The sequence below is a fragment of the Amblyomma americanum genome, chromosome 3, assembly GCF_052857255.1.
Source record: "Amblyomma americanum isolate KBUSLIRL-KWMA chromosome 3, ASM5285725v1, whole genome shotgun sequence".
Classification (NCBI taxonomy): domain Eukaryota; kingdom Metazoa; phylum Arthropoda; class Arachnida; order Ixodida; family Ixodidae; genus Amblyomma; species Amblyomma americanum.
In genome coordinates, this window is record NC_135499.1 from 9,589,407 (window position 1) to 9,606,652 (window position 17,246).

General features: G+C 46.4%; 1 protein-coding gene across 1 annotated transcript in view; it reads left to right on the top strand.

The window, feature by feature from the left end:
• Nucleotides 1-492: 492 nt before the first annotated feature.
• mEFG1 (mitochondrial translation elongation factor G 1) overlaps nucleotides 493-17,246 on the top strand; it is a gene marked incomplete in the record, with an annotated part of 231,007 nt that continues 214,253 nt past the window's right edge. The window contains 2 exon segments of the mRNA XM_077657109.1: nucleotides 493-717; nucleotides 14,508-14,540. Coding sequence (XP_077513235.1) covers nucleotides 637-717; nucleotides 14,508-14,540 — 114 coding nt within the window.

Consider the following 17,246-nt stretch of genomic DNA (forward strand, 5'->3'; position numbering starts at 1 on the left):
GAATATGAAACTATGAAAACCATACTTGCCGTACACTCTATTGCGAACTGTGCACTTGAGCCAGTGCTTTGTGCATCATACCTTGCATCATAGCTTGCTGTACTCAAAAGCTCTCAAAAGTACTAGCACCAGTATTTGCACTACGAATCATGCATGCTTCGTCAGTGTCTGGAAGTGTTGCTGCCTTTCTATGCTGCCCCTCCTTTACCAGTCACTTTCATTGCGTTCCCAATTGCACATTAACAAGGCCATAACTAGCAGGAACTCGAGCACATTTGACTGGCAAAGGTTGGGGCGCGCTGAAAGGCAGCAACCTTCAAGAGGTACGGGCTCGAAAACGCGGATTCTACAGAAAGACCGCTTTATAATTCGCGCCAAAAGCATACGTATGCGTGACGTCATTCTACGTCACGTTTGCGTAGTTTGCCCCCCAAAATCCAGGGGGCGCTGGAGTGCCCACAAGCCGCCATTTTTTAGACCAATGGGCGTCTATGGAGCCTTCGCTACCAGTGTACATCTACCTTGTACGCGGCGTGTGCGCCGTGCCGTGCTCGTTGGTTGTGCCCCGTCGGCCCCGTGCTGAGGTGGTTGGCTGTGCCTTGAACTGCGGCAGCAGGCAGAGGTCGAGACCCCACCATGGGTATCTGGAGGATGCACCGTGCTCTTAAGGGAAGCTGGAGTATGCACAGCGAGATGCTCCGGCGCAGTAGGCCACTGGTAAGTCGCCGGTGTGTTGGTGCGCGCGCCGGTCGCTGTAGCCGGCTGTAGTGCCAAGTACGGCAGATTTTTGGAGTGGTTGTAGTACAGCCAGATAGATTGTGCAGCAGCCGTGGATATCCGGTTCTCAGTCGCCGCACGTGGGCTGCACGGCAGCTTCCTGCGGTTTCGAACCCCGAGATATGTGTGAAGTTCTCGTTTTAATTGTCGGCACGTATTAACGCATGAAATCAGCCCCGTTAGTACTTTTACAAGGGGCATTGTTTATCTTCAACACACTTCTAGCCTCGAAAGGGCGCCTCGACATAAGGTTGTAGCTGAGTAAGGATTTCTAAACACGAGTACACGTTGGAACGCTTAAGCCCAGACAGATACATTCAGTCACATGCCTTGTATACAGTGGCTGCGAAAAGCCTTACAGGCCTTTTAACGAGTTTTAGCTAGTTTCTGTGGGACTGGGAAGATATGCTCAAAAGATGTTGGAAAGATATGCTGAAAAGATGTTGGAAAGATATTCAGAAAATCGTTTCCGTTCATGAATTTCTCATGGGGCATGCTTATATTTCATCTGTCCATGTGCGATCAGTTCTTGCAGATGTTTACTCTGCCGATTCTCAGCGTTTCAAGACATTGTTTGTGACCATCAATTCTCGAGAGGGGCGTACAAAAATTTTAAACAAAAACTTACCTTGTTTGCTAACTGTGGGGACCCCGGCCAGAGCCACAATTTCTGAAGAGGAGGCATGGTGGCTCGGTTTGTTGTAAACACAAGTCTCGCTGCCTTTTGCTGTTTGCTTTCTCTCATTGCAGTGCAAATATTCGTTTATGAAAAATGAGATGTGGTTTCGTATGCTTTTTATGGTTTGCATCATGTGATGCCGTTGTGCAGTTTCTCATGCTCCTTTTTGCCCTTGTGTCCTATGTTGCCCTCGTTTATTGCCCGCCATTAAAAAAAAAAATTGAGTGGTGAACTTTTCTTTTCTGGTCTTAAGCCTGGGTCTGTCTTGTTCTTTTCTTGTCTGGTACGCTCTGTGAGGGCTGGTATGTTCGCATGCTCTGGTTTTAGTGTCATGCAAGACCACTCACTCTGGGATTTTCTGTGAACAGTTTGACCAATCCTATCTGTTCTTTGCAACAAAGCATTTCCCTACATATCGAGCAAGTCAATTTTAATATAGCAAACTGAATCCAAAACATGGCTTGGTGGTGAGGTCACAAACATTACTAGAAAAACTTAAGTATGAGCGTTTAATGGCTGAAAAGGCAGCCGCAAGCTTTTGGAAAAACTGGGTGCACCATCCGGACTCTTCAAATTGTTGGAGCGACTGGATACAACGCTTAAAATGGTTGTCCAGCAAGCCAGCAGCGTGTATCGATGTGCCGGTAATGTTTGTAAGGTCATAAATGCAGTGCTACTCAGTAATTGTCTGAATTAAGATCTTGAAATTGGTAGGCTTTGAAATTGAATTGTGGAGAAAGTGGATTGCTACATGGCTGCTGAAATGCTGGAAGCAGAGGAGGACCTGCAGTTTTATCAGGATACTTCCGACGTCTTAAACTCTGTGCAAACTCAGTGCGGTGTGGGCTGCATTGAGGAAATTTCCTCTCCCGTGGGTCAGAAGTGAGAAAATAACAAGAGGAGGGGGGGCCTATCACAACAGTCTTTCTTATTTCAGGAGTGTGTGAAGAGCATCAGTCTTGCAGTAGTGTGTTAAATGAAAGAAACTGCGGCATTGTCGAGGAGGGGTTTTGTTTTCTTATCACAGGGGTTACCCTTCAGTTCTTAAGCATGCTGTTGGCTTGAGGTCTGACAATGCTTAGCACCGGCAAGGGATGCAATATTCCACATTAGGTCTTGTGTGGAGACAATTCACTTGGTGGCTCTGAGGTGGTCGTCCGTCATCCACGAATGCAAAAAAGATTTGTTCACTTTCAATAAAAAGAAGTGGTGCTCGCATAAGTATGTGCTCCCAGACTTGGCAATGAGCCTTGTTGCCTGGTGCTGCAGAGTTAGAAAATTTACTTATTCAAAAAAGTATGTGACTTTGTGACACCTATGTCTTAAACTTTTGTTGTAGTGTGGTGCTTACTTGAATATCGATAAGCTTTATCTGCAACTTGAGTTCAACATTGTAGACTTGCACAGCTAAGGCGACAGAGAAAATTTCCAACTGTTTGGCGAGGTCGCGGATGTCTTGAAATGGAATTTTGAATTATTCATTGAGGTTATGAAGCAAATCTGTGAAAACATTGCTAGATTCTTTGGCAACGTATCCTTGAAACATACAGTTTGAAAGCAGTGCAGCTTATTCGCTTTTAACTGGCGCTGCCAGAGTTGTAATTTGGCCATAAATGCACGAACGTCCTTGCTCATTTCCGTTAGGATTTTTCGTTTTCCCTAAATTTTTACATTAAAGATGTTCAGGTGATCATATATGTCTGTGAAAAATGCAAGGTAATGAACCCGCTTCTCATTTGACAGCTTAATTGGCTTATGTTTGTCCTTCAAGAAACTGCCGATTTCTTCTCTGAGGTAAAAAAAATCTCTTCAGTACTTTTTGTCGGCTCAACCAGCGCACATCCATGTGGTATAGAACCTCCTTATGATTTCATTTTTTTTCCTGTAACAGAAAGGTGAAATGACGGTGGTTGAGAACTCGTGTGTGAATCACTGCGCTAACACAATGCCCATTTCATATTCATGTTCGTATTCATATTGTGGCGGTGCACTATGCACCGCCACAAAGTTTTCAGTGATTCAAAGCCGTTTACGCTTCGCGCACGAACGTCGTACATTACCACTCCTGCTTCCAACCATTGATGGAGCATTGTCAGTCGCCATGCAAACCATCTGCTCCCACTGCAAGCTGGTTGGTTATAACTCCTTCAAGCACCTAAATGTCCACCCCTGTAGTGGTGCTTTTCATTGGGACAATGTCCAGTAGTTCCCCTGTCATGTTGAGATTTTTGTCTTGGTTCTTAATGAAGATGGCACACTGGGTGTAATCTGTAATGTCAGTGCTTTCGTCAGTGGTGAGAGAAAAGGCTGCGAGTCCCGACATTGGTTCATTAATTCTTTTTGTGGTGTCGTGGTCTATTTCAGTAATTCTCCCTGCAACCCTGTTGGGTGAAAGTCCCATCTTTTCAAATTCTTTTTTTCTGCTGGAACCTATAGCGCCTAAGGCTTCAAGCAAGCAGTTTTTCACAAATTAGTCATCGATGGAAGGTTCTGCTGATTTTGCAATTAGATGTGAAATTATGAAGCTTGCTTGCTGTTTGTTTTAGCAGGCTTTTGGAAGAATCCTTGCAGTTTTCTGAGTGACGCGTTCAGCTGATCCACTTTGTTGTGATGGATCTTTCCAATCGATACACCATACTTGTCATGATGACAGGATATGAAGTGGTGTCGCATGTTGTGCTCCTTCAGCACAGACACAGTCTGGCAGCAGATTAACACATTACTTTCTCCCACGAATCAGTGAAGAAATACAGCTGTTCCCATTCAGGTTGAAACAACGCTTTTCATCTTGAATTTCTTGTTTCGTTGAAGCTTTCGGGAGCGACATTCAAATATTGGAACTTTCACTGCAAAAAGCCTTTCTTCTTATAGGTGGTATGCACTGGTGTGGCGCACAGCCGTGCCGTGGCGCTGCGGTGCGCCGCCGCCGGCCGCCATGTTTGAGGTGCAGGTAGCAGACGGGAACTCCTACTCCGCAAGCATGTTTTCTTTGCGTGTCGCATTCAGACTGCTGTTTGGAATCCGCGTGTATAGGAGATTCGGCTGGCAGTCGCTGGGCGCGATAGCCGCACATAACTACGCTGTAAATGAACGTCACTTCGACTGGGCAGCTGCACTTGTTAGCGCTGCTCGAGCCTGTCGAGGAAACAGGTGCAGTGACGAAAGGTGGTCGCGGGTTTGGCTCCCCTCGATTCTAGTATCAAACCACGCTTGCGTACACATGACAGATTTACAAGAAAAGGTAGATTGCAGTATCACTGAGAGAGAGAGAGAGAGACTCTTTTATGAAGAAACAGAGAATTTAGCCGGCGTTTCAATATCGCTGGCATGCTACTCTGCGTAGGACTGACAAACATCAGGACCTCAATCATTGTACGACACGTTACGCTAAGGAGTTAGTTCAAAAAATCTAATTTCTTTATCTAATAGACTAGCCATCATGTCACTTACACATCAATCTGCTTGTGTAACGATATGGTATGCCTCTAGAATTTCGCGTTGACTCTTAGTTTTACCGCGTCCAAAAATTGAAGCCTTCTTGAAGAGCGGAGTGCATTTGTGCTTCCTGCAATGTTTAGGCAAATTCGCCCCGTCATTTGTGGAAAGGGACCTTTCGTGTTCTCTGAGCAGGGTGTTAAGACAGCGGCCAGTGTGCCCGACGTACATATTCTCGCAGGATAAAGGAATGCAGTACACTATCTGGGTGGCACAGGTGACGTATTTGAATTCATGATTGACTGTGCACTGTGAAATTTTACTTCTCCTATCATCAATTCTTCTACACAAACTAGCCAGTTTTTGCGGGGCTGAGAAGACTACATCGACACCGTGCCTACTCGCGACCTCCTTTATGTTGTGTGAAAGTGCGTGCAAGTAGGGCATAACTTCACACTTTCTTTTGTCCTTTCTTTCTTCCATCACCTTAGGTTTGGCTTTCATTTTTTTTTTAGAAGCTTTTCAGACACACCTTTGATCACATGCTTAGGAAAGCCTGCTTCTGTTAGTCTTTGCTCTTGCTGCAGAAAGCTTTCTTGTACAGTATGGAAGCAGCTTTTTTCTAGCGCGTTACTGAGGCATAAGGTTGCAATAGCCCTTTTGGTAAGTTTGGAGTGGCAGGAGCTGTAAGGAAGTAAGACTTTCTTGGTTCGTGGGGCGTTGGTCCAGCAAAGGTGTTCAATGCAGTCAAACGTTAAAATGAGGTCTAAAAATCTAATACGATTGTCGTCCGGTAATTCATGGGTAAAAGCCAATGAGCTAGAGCACGAAATAAAGCATTCGAAAACACTAGCCACCACATTCTGCAGATTGTCATTAGGTAAAACTTTCAAAAGTACTAAAAAATCAACATAACAGAACACTTTTGCCACATGGTTCATGTCCAATTTTTCTTTCAGTAAGGTGTCAAACTTAGACAGGTAGATGTGGGTTAAGATTGGCGTCACACAACACCCAATACAAATTCCTTTTCTCTGGATATACACTGCACCATTAAAGTCAATCATTGTAGAAGACATGTAGGCCGTGAGAAGTTCCAAAAAACCTTCAACTGAGCAACCACAGCGGTTCTGGAACTGAACCGTGCCGGATTCTTCTATCAAGTCGCGCACTGCCTGCAGCATCTGGTCATGGGGCACTGAGTAGTACAGCTCCTGGATGTCTATGGACACACCTGTATTGGCTCTGTGTTCTCCTCTCTTGAGCGCCGCTGTCAAATCCTGGGAATTCCCAACAGAGAATGGGTCAAGGGGCTCCAGAGTGGAAAGCTTGGATTTAAGGAACTGTCCGATCACTTCCTGCAACAATCCTCGTTCTGGGGTTACAGTCCTCAGCGGGCAATCAATTTTGTGGGTTTTAGCAGTGAAAAAGACGGGCAGTCTATCACCTTTGCACGAATTCACGGCTTTCTCAAGCCTCTCAAAGTTGAGCTCGTGGAGAAGCTTCAGCACATCAGATTTGATTCTTGTCGGTCTTTTCTTGGACTTCATGAAATTTTTGTTGATAGCATCCAAAGCTTTGTCATTGAAGGCATCTTTTGACAATACGACAAAGCTTCCTTCCTTATCGGACTGAAGTAAAGTCAATCCTTCAGCACGAAAATGGTCCACTGTAGGCTGCAAAATGTTCCTTTTCTCTCCTTCTTTCTTGTTATTGTGCTTGGCCCACAGAAGGCAGTCAACTCCTTCAGAGATGCACAATCGCAGTGCACAATCAAACATGAATTCAAATACGTCACCTGTGCCACCCAGATAGTGTACTGCATTCCTTTATCCTGCGGGAATATGTACGTCGGGCACACTGGCCGCTGTCTTAACACCCGGCTCAGAGAACATGAAAGGACCCTTTCCACAGATGACGGGGCGAATTTGCCTAAACATTGCAGGAAGCACAAATGCACTCCGCTCTTCAAGAAGGCTTCAATTTTTGGACGCGGTAAAACTAAGAGTCAACGCGAAATTCTAGAGGCATACCATATCGTTACTCAAGCAGATCGATGTGTAAGTGACACGATGGTTAGTCTATTAGATAAAGAAGCTAGATTTTTGAACTCCTTAACGTAACGTGTCGTACAATGATTGCGGTCCTGATGTTTGTCAGTGATGCTGCAATCTACCTTTTCTTGTAAATTTGTCATGTGTGCGCAAGCGTGGCTTGATGCTGAAGGGTATAAATGTGATCGTTTCTGAAATAAATGCAGTCGATAGTCCAGCGTCGTCCTGTGTTCCTAATAAGGTGGATTGTTGAGCTAGTTGGTGCATGATCGAATAAATGGCAGCGGAAAGTAAACGAAGACATCGAAGAAACACACAGACGAGGACGATGCTGCACTGACAACTGAACGTTTATTGGAAAGGCCGCATATTTATACTTAGAGACCAGCCAGTGCTTCGAATGATATCTTATCAATTCCTGCTAGCATCCCGGCACAGATATCTCACTTCTTTTTTCGATAGGCCAACCGATTGGCATGCTGACGCATTGCTCTCCGGATTCACGGATGGCCCAGGCTTCCAGGATTTCTCTTGTCAGCTTGTCTTTGCTCTTTTTCACTACCTGCACGTGGTGAAGGTCAGCAGGGCTTGTTTGTTTTTTGCAAGTTTCGCAATCTCTGCAGTGTATCGCAAGGTTGGTGCCAGACTTGCCTGCTATGGCTGTTGCGTGCTCTCTTGCTCTGTCGTTGACGCATCTCCCGGTTTGGCCTATGTAATGCTTCCCGCAGAATAGAGGGATACGATAAACGATGCCCTGAAAGCACTGAGAATACCTCGTTCTGTGTCCGATTGGGCAATCGGATTTGTTTTTCTGCCCATTCACTCGCGCGCACATGCTTTTCGCCTTGTTTGGCGCCGTGGGAATGATCTTGATGTTGTGCTTCTTCCCGATCTTTTTGAGATTGTGGGTCAGCCCATGAACGTAGGGAATAACAGAAAACTTCTTTCCTTGAGTCGATGCTTCAGGGGCACTTTCCTTTTCCCTGCCAAGCTTCTTCGGCAGCACGAGGTCTTCTGCTATGCTGCAGAGCAACGCCAAAGGATATCCGGCTTCCTGAAGCCTAGCAACTTGCCTCTGAAGGCCCTGGCTCATCTGGTGTGGACACGACTTCTTTAGAGCAGATTGCAATGCTGCCCTCACAATTCCTCTTTTGACCGTCTTAGAGTGGTTAGAGCTGAAAGGAAGAAACTGCTTCTTTGCTCGAGGCTGGTATGTCCAACATAGGTGCCCCGGCGAGAACTCAAGGCGTATGTCTAAGAAGCCTAGGACGCCGTGCTCAGGAAGCTCCCATGTGAACTTGAGCCCTGGACAGCTATTCTGAAAGGTGGTCAGTGTGTTGTCTTTTAGAGTGTCCGTGTCCTCTTTTTTCTGCTCGCATAGCACCAAGTAGTCGTCGACGTACCGGATGATCCTCACGATGCGTCTGTCCTTGGTTGCTTCCTGAATTCTTTTGTCGCAGGCCGCGAGGTATAGATCACTCAGGGCTGGAGCGACTCTGGACCCGATGCACACTCCATTCTTCTGAATGTACAGGGTGTCTTCATGGGAAGCGATGGTAGACATAAGGTAGGCTCCCAACAGCTCCAGGAAGGAGTCCACTGAAACTCCAGCGGCGTTTTGAAACGACACAGCTCCCTGCTTTTCTATAGTGTCTCGTAGAACACTCATCAATTCATCATGTGGGATGGAATAGTACATATCTTCAATGTCGAGTGAAAATCCATAAGAGATGTTCCAGTTGTTACTCTTTATCTCAGAGATTAGCTCTTCAGAGTTCTTGATTCTAAAGGGGTCATCCACGTTTACGTTGCTTAGTTGCTTGGCAAGATAAGCCGAAAGAAGCATCTGCCAAGTGTGTGCTTCTGACAGAATCGCCCGGAAAGGGATCCCAACTTTGTGCGTTTTGGCACTGAAAAACACGGACAGGGTGCTTTGTCTTGTCGCTTTTACCTTGAGGTGGAGCGGCCCTAAGTTGGCGATTTCGAGCATCGATAAAACCTTCTTTTTTGCTGTTGTGAGATGCTTTTTGTGTACTTCACGAAAGTTCTTCTTCATGGCATCCAAGGCTCTCGTTTTGTAGCTGCAGGAATCCAACACCACAAAACCCCCTTCTTTATCCGCAAGGCACAGCTTCAAGTTTTTTCCTTTCAGTTCCTTTATGACTGGTTCGAAACTTTTCTTGCGTCGTTCACCTGCATTTGACCGACATAAAATGTCAACTCCTTCAGCCAGTCTTCGTTTACTTTCCGCTGCCATTTATTCGACCTGTGTTCCTGTTCTGTGCCTCTGTCTTTTGCCCTGGTTTTCTTTCTGCAAACGCTAAAGGAAACAAGGTGGTGGCCAGCTTAATTTTGTCTTCATTCTGCATGCCTTAAAACACTCCTGAAATTCCTTGATCTTCAATTGCTAAAATTGGTAGTTGATAATCTCGACCAGCTAAGTGTGCAGCCATTCATACTTGTAGCCTTTCTTACCTTGGTCAGCCTGGTATTTCGAGCCATAGTTTTGTTGCTAAGCTATTTAAAATGGGGAAGTGTATGTGAGGGTAAGTTGGCTAAGGTGGCAGTCTGGGCATGTTGGTGATTCATGATGGAAATGTACAGCTCAAATAAAGACGAGGACACAAGGAAGACACACGGAACACACGAGCGCTGACTTGCAAGAGGACTGTGTTCTCTGACAGTGGCTCTGCAGTGAAGACTATGCAGGAAAGAGAAAGACTCTGGCCTTTGTGGTTTCTTTGTCCTTTTTAGGGGGTGCGGAGGGGTGAAAGAGAGAGAGAGGGTTGTCCTCGCTCATTGTGTGCTCTTAAAGGCAGCTGATGTCCATCTGAGGGTAATGCAGATTAAGGGGCTTCTGCCTCTTTTCCTTACCGTGAAGAATGAGTGCTGTCTGTTTTACGTAACTTTTTGCCCAATTTCAGTTGGAAAACAAGCCTGGTGGTGAAGCTGACTTGTGAAGCTGGCGTGAGCTTTTGGAATAAAAGATGAAACTTCAAGAGCCGGCAGGCTGCATATTTGAGACCCCTGGAATACATGAACCTTCCTGAGTGGTTCTTGAAGGAAACAGTTGATAATTTTTAGGAAGGTATTGGGAGACGACCCTCTATGCTAAGTAATGAGCACTGATTGGTTTGCAATGCATTTCATATATCAGTCCTCATTATAACAGCACTTGGTGCAGTATGCTGCCTCCACGTTCTATGTGAATCTGTCAACCGCTGGCCCTTGGTGGCTAAGAACCACTCGATCTGGACAGGCTATTATTGGAAAGCGAATCGCAATGAGCCAGGCTAACCTAGCAGCACTGTTCCTGGTGCTATCAAAAGGCTTTGTGAGTTTGCTAGGGTTGATGGAGTTCAAAGCTTCATCCATTGATTAAGGAAGAACGCGAACATCATCTTAACCCATAAGAAAGGAGATTTCAAGGACTTGAAAAATTACATACCTATCACCTTACTGTCCGTTGCCTTCAAGGCATTTACTAAGGTAATCACTAATAGAATCAGGATAGCCTTTGACATCAATCAACCAAGTGATCAGGCAAGCTTTTGTAAAGGATACTCGGGGTGTTGGAATTACCCACGTGAGGTCACGTGGTCGTGGCATCACAACCCTTTGGACGAATAAGGATTTTCTTGTGGTGCCGACGCCGAGTTTTTCGTTGAACGGGACACTTTAATCACGCAATACGGGATAGAAGTGACGTGTAGTACTGGCAAGCTCTCCGAGGAGAAGGGATTAAAAAAATGGCAGAGCCCGAAAGAGTGTACTGCTTAGATGGTATAGAAATCTCTCAAATAATTGAAAATTGTTAGGCAATACAGGTTCTCAGACTTGGTTCCATGGAACCCTTGGGTATCTTGAGCACCTGCATCCATGCACACCTCAACCATAGCCACATTACTTTAGGACTAATGACACTGCAGTTGCGCAAAGCAGACTGATGAAGTGCATGCATGCATGTCAAGCTGGAAGCACATCTTTTACAGCAGCAGTTGATATTCCTCAAGATTGAGCTAAAGAAGGAAAGACATTGCAGCAGCAAAGAGAAAGGGGTTCTGAAAGAGGTTCTCGATAACGGGGCAGTATTCCTGGGATGTTAACGGATGCTCCTTCCAGCATGAATTTTTTTGATGTGCTGTGTAGAAACTGAGTTATCTGTTGTCTAAATTTGAATTTCAGCGTCTTCGCGCCTTTCCCTCTCCTCGTTGCATCGTCTACTGAAAGGATGGCACTCTTCCACTGGCTGCACTGCCTACGTGTGTGGAAATTCCTCCGGGGCTGTGGTTCTTCCCGACCCGCCGGAGTGACTCTGCTGACTGACCATGGCCATTGTAGCTACATGACACCTGAAAGAATCTAACCAATAGCCATCTCTGAACAGAAATATGCAGCAGCATGCGACAGAGGAGGGTGCAAGCATAAAAAAGTTGCTGAAAAGGAGTCGCCAACTTTCATGCGCTATTGTGGGTTCTCTGCTGTGTGTACAAGTGTATTTTTTGGCCCAGATGTTGATGATGAGAGAATGTAGGGATTGAGTGAGTTCTTGTACTTTCTTCAGAAGGTGTTTCAAAGCCCCTTTACTTCACAGGAAAAAATGATGGACTGTTTTGGGTAGCAGGGTGGATTCCATAAGAAAGCAAGCATAGCAGAGGTCAGGTGGGTGGATTAGATGAGGGGATAAGGGGCTGTTAGTGGCAGAAGGCATGGTTTACTGGGAAGCAGTTAGGTGGATGAAATGAAGGGGACAAGGGGGCCATTGGTGGCACAAGGCATGGTTTACTTGGAGGCAGTTGGGTGGATGAGATGGAGGGGACAAGGGAGCCATTGGTGGTACAGGGCATAGTTTACAGGGAAGCATTTGGGTGGATGAAATGAAGGGGACAAGGGGGCCATTGGTGGTACAGGGCATGGTTTACTGGGAGGCAGTTGGGTGGATGAGAGGAATGGGACAAGGGGGCCATTGGTGGCACAGGGCATGGTTTACTAGGAGGCAGTTGGGTGGATGAGATGGAGGGGACAAGGGGGCCATTGGTGGTACAGGGCATAGTTTACAGGGAAGCATTTGGGTGGATGAAATGAAGGGGACAAGGGGGCCATTGGTGGCACAGGGCATGGTTTACTAGGAGGCAGTTGGGTGGATGAGATGGAGGGGACAAGGGGGCCATTGGTGGTACAGGGAATAGTTTACAGGGAAGCATTTGGGTGGATGAAAGGGACAAGGGTGCCATTGGTGGTACAGGGCATGGTTTACTGGGAGGCAGTTGGGTGGATGAGAGGAACTGGACAAGGGGGCCATTGGTGGCACAGAGCATGGTTTTCTGGGAGGCAGTTGGGTGGACGAGATGAAGGGGACAAGGGGGCTATTGGTGGCACAGGGCATAGTTTACTGGGAGGCATTTGGGTGAATGAAGTGAAGGGGACAAGGGGGCCATTGGTGGCACAGGGCATGGTTTACTGGGAGGCAGTTGGGTGGATGAGATGAAGAGGACAAGGGGGCCATTGGTGGCACAGGGCATGGTTTACTGGGAGGCATTTGTGTGGATGAAATGAAGGGGACAAGGAGCCATTGGTGACACTGGGCATGGTTTACTGGGAGGCAGTTGGGTGGATGAGAGGAACTGGACAAGGGGGCCATTGGTGGCACAGAGCATGGTTTTCTGGGAGGCAGTTGGGTGGACGAGATGAAGGGGACAAGGGGGCTATTGGTGGCACAGGGCATAGTTTACTGGGAGGCATTTGGGTGAATGAAGTGAAGGGGACAAGGGGGCCATTGGTGGCACAGGGCATGGTTTACTGGGAGGCAGTTGGGTGGATGAGATGAAGAGGACAAGGGGGCCATTGGTGGCACAGGGCATGGTTTACTGGGAGGCATTTGTGTGGATGAAATGAAGGGGACAAGGGAGCCATTGGTGACACTGGGCATGGTTTACTGGGAGGCAGTTGGGTGGATGAGAGGAACTGGACAAGGGGGCCATTGGTGGCACAGAGCATGGTTTTCTGGGAGGCAGTTGGGTGGACGAGATGAAGGGGACAAGGGGGCTATTGGTGGCACAGGGCATAGTTTACTGGGAGGCATTTGGGTGAATGAAGTGAAGGGGACAAGGGGGCCATTGGTGGCACAGGGCATGGTTTACTGGGAGGCAGTTGGGTGGATGAGATGAAGAGGACAAGGGGGCCATTGGTGGCACAGGGCATTTGTGTGGATGAAATGAAGGGGACAAGGGAGCCATTGGTGACACTGGGCATGGTTTACTGGGAGGCATCTTTGGTTACAGGCGCAAAAACAGACAACACAAGGCAGTAAGACGGGACGGAGCAAGACTCACAACTGATATATTTAAAGGCAACACGGACAAATATATACCATCTTACACGCAAGGAATACTATCATCCTCAAAATTGATATGATAGCAAACAAATGAAAAAGTTGTTCTCAGTCTTATACAAAGATATGGACGTGTCGCTGACGCACATACTTCCTTTCTTTGCAATGTAAAAAGCTTCTATTAATTTCCTGGCTTTTGAATCTTTGCTTATTGATAGAATTCGTGCACCGGAAAAATATGGCTCACAAGTGCGTGACGGGCAGGACCTTATATGCTTAGGCATATTTGGGCCATCTTTATCTTGCTCAACGTTTCTTTCATGTTCCCTGATTCGCTCGGTAACGCAGCGCCCAGTTTGCCCTGTATAGGAGCGGCCGCACGAGAGGGGAATTTCATAGACAACACCTTTGGCGCACTTCATGAACGATCGCCCATGTTTGGTGCCACACCCTCTCTCTTCTTTTCATTCTCTTTCAATACGAGAGCAAAGGCTTTTGAGCTTTTCTGGGGCTGAATAAACTAGCGTCCCACCATGCCTGCTCGCGACCTTATACAAGTTGTGGGCACCACTACAGGTCGCAGCACTTCTTCTCGAGGGACATCTTCCCCGGCTCTCACAGCCTTTCTCTTCATCTTCTGTAGCAGGCTTTCAGCGACTGCCGTTATGAGCGAACCAGGGTACCCAGCTGAAGAGATCCTTTCCAATTGACTTTGAAAACTTAGTGGCATCTTGTGAGAGCATGATTTTCTGAGGGTGGATTCGAGACAAAGTGAAGCAATCCCCCTTTTAATCAGCTTGCAATGAGCAGTCATATGTCTGTTTTCGCGCCTGTAACCAAAGGTGTACTGTTACCAACCTGCCCAGCAAGACGTTTTTTTATACTGGGAGGCAGTTGGGTGGATGAGATGAAGGGGTCAAGGGGGCCATTGGTGGCACAGGGCATGGTCTACTGGAAGGCAGTGGATGTGGTTATGATACCAACATGTAAGTGGCTTGGCTATGATTGATCAGATGTAGTGCAACGCATAATCAGTGCTAGTCTTGGGTCCGCTAATGGCGGCTAGGCCTGTCTTTCCTGTTGTACTCTGACTGTGGCCACCAGAGGTGTGCTACTGAAAAAGGCATATTGTGTTGCATTTGCATATCGCAGTTGGTCCCTACCCTTGTCTGTTCTTTTCCTGTTCTTGGTGTGGTACTGATCGCTTACAAACTGTCTTTGTTTTGTGCAGGTTTCGGCAGCTAGCCATTACTCGAGCCAAGCGGTGAGTGAGTGGTTGTTTTCATAGGCAAAGAAGTGTTAGCACCTTGTTTTCAACAGCTTTGATGGCAGCTGAAATTTCATATTTTTTTTGTGAGGCTATGCCATGAATTAAAATAGTGGTATTTCTGTGCATTCTGTGCTTTTTCTGCATCTCTGTTTTGATTTGTGGTCAGGGACAGTCTTGTTTTCAATATTCTACAAGCCTATCTTCTTATACTGGCTGCTGGTTACAGGTCTGTAACGGCAACATTGCAACCAGGCGCCTAACTGTAATAATTAAAAAGTTAACATGATTCACCTGTTTCCTGATGTCTGCCAATACTGATATTACACTCGAACCTCATTACACCCAATATTTGTTTTAAAACTATGCACTTAGACTCCCTCAAACAAGTCAGGCAATGAATCCAAGCAAATGTTGCTTAAAGCCGGTCTACATAAAGTTGCAGAAACGTGCTATTTTTTAATTTTAAGCTGGGTATAAATGCTTTGTAGTGTCTGCAGTGGTGGTGTAGAGGTGTCCCCAGTCCTCCTGAACCTCTCGTGCAGGAGGACTGGGGGTTTGAATCTTGGTGCTCTGGAATTCTTTACCGGGTTAAAAAAAAAAAAAGCTGGTCAAATGTTTAGGGGAATTCCCAGAAGGGGAGTAGATTTGTAATAAGGGAGTAATTCTCCCAAGGAGGAGTAGATCTGTAATAAAAAAGCAAATTACTCCCTTATTACAAATCTACTCCACCTTGGAGGAATTATTCCTCTTCGGGGGATTCCCCTAAACATATGATCAACACTGTTACCACTTCAAGTTATTGATCAATTCGCTGTTGCCCTTCCATAAGCTTGCCGTTCCTGTTTGCTCAGTTGGTAGAGCGACTGCTCCGGTGAAGCGGTAGTCCAGGGTTTGAACCCGGACCAGGACGAATTTTTCTTTAACCATGAAGTTTAGCTTCCTTTTGTAGCTGTATGGCTGCGCTTGGGTGGACGCCAATGAGTAATTACTCCCTTATTAAAAAAAAACTGCGTGTCGATGGAATTGCATAGCTAGGCCTGGGGTGCAGCCTGATACAACGCACTCCCTCACCAGAGGAGGATTTGGTCACCCTGGTGTAGTACTTGGCACCAACCTTCTATGAACAAACCATTTAACTCTCAGTTCCCAGCAGCTGCGGAGCAATTGTCCAAAGCGGTGATCAGACCTGTGACTTAGCGAAGGGTGCTAAGAATCTCTGGCTCCGGACAGGTCGTCATTGGAAAGTTAACCTGGCAACATTTAACACTAGAACCTTATCCAGTGAGGCTAGCCTAGCAGTGCTCTTCAAGGAACTAGCAAGTATTAGATGGGATATCATAAGGCTTACTGAGGTTGGGAGGACAGATGAGGCGTATACAGTATTTAGGGGCAGGCACATAGTCTGCCATTGTCGATTAGAAGACAGACGAGAACTAGGTGTGGGATTCCTCATCAGTGAGGATACAGCTGGCAACATGGAAGAGTTCTATAATATTAAAGGGAAGGTGAAATGATTTTTTGAGAATTAGGGGTTCTTCAAGAAATTTAATCTATTAAGCTTCAAGGTCAAGCATGCCAAGTAGTTTTGCACCAATATTAAAAAAAGTGACGTCATCGCCGATTAAAACTGCAAAGACAGTCAGGCTTCTCCTCACTGTGTTGAAAAGTGCAAAGGAACTCGTGATGACGTCATTGTTGCTGAAATTTCAGACGTCCGCTACCTTCGCCCACGAGCTGCCGTGAGTCTTCCAACACCCGCAAACAATGCTTCATGGTCTTTGCCTTCGGCAGCCTTGGTTTACTTCCTTAAAACAATCGTTTATTAGCTTCAAACGCAGCTCCGCCCTATATGACGTCATCATTGTGGCCTCTGCCGTCGCTGCACACTGCAGAGATGCCTCACTACCAGTGCAGCACAAAAATATTTCGCATCCTTTGCCTGCAAGTTTCACACATTCGACCCCTTTAAACTCGTTGGATTCTAAAACCTCTTAACTTGCCCTTTAACTTGAGGCTGCTGTCGTAATTAGGCTTCATGAGAGATACAAGCTGAAGGTGGTGCTGGCCTATACACCTGCATCCAGCATAATGACCCGATTGTTGAAAGCTTCTGTGAAGACGTGGAATCAGCAATGAGCAAAGCCAAATTGCAGTGCACTGTACTGACGGCCGACTTCAGTGCGAAGGCAAGAAGCAAACTGGGGACCAGGCGGTAGGCGACTGTGGCGTAGGCTGTAGGATTAGTAGGGGGGAGTTAGTAGTAGAGTTCGCAGAAGGTTAGATGTACAAATGAGATTAAAAAGTTTGCAGGCATAGGGTGGGCGCAGCTGCCAAAGGACAGGGTTAATTGGAGAGACATGGGAGAGCCCTTTGCCCTGCAGTGGGCGCAGTCAGGTTGATGATGATAATGAATATTCGTCCACAAACGAGAAAACAGGAAGTGGATTTGGAAGAGCGCTAATGGTGAGACTAAAAATGAAATAGATTTCATACTGTGCACTCACCCTGGCATTGTGCAGGATGTCGAAATCCTCGGAAAGGTGCATTGTAGTGACCACAGACTGGTAAGGTCTTTAATTAATTTGGACTGGAAGAGGTAACGGAAGAAGCTAGTGCAGAGGAAGTCCGTTAATGAGTTAGCAGTAAGAGGGAAAATAGAGGAATTCAGGATATCACTGCAGAACAGATATTCGGTTTTAT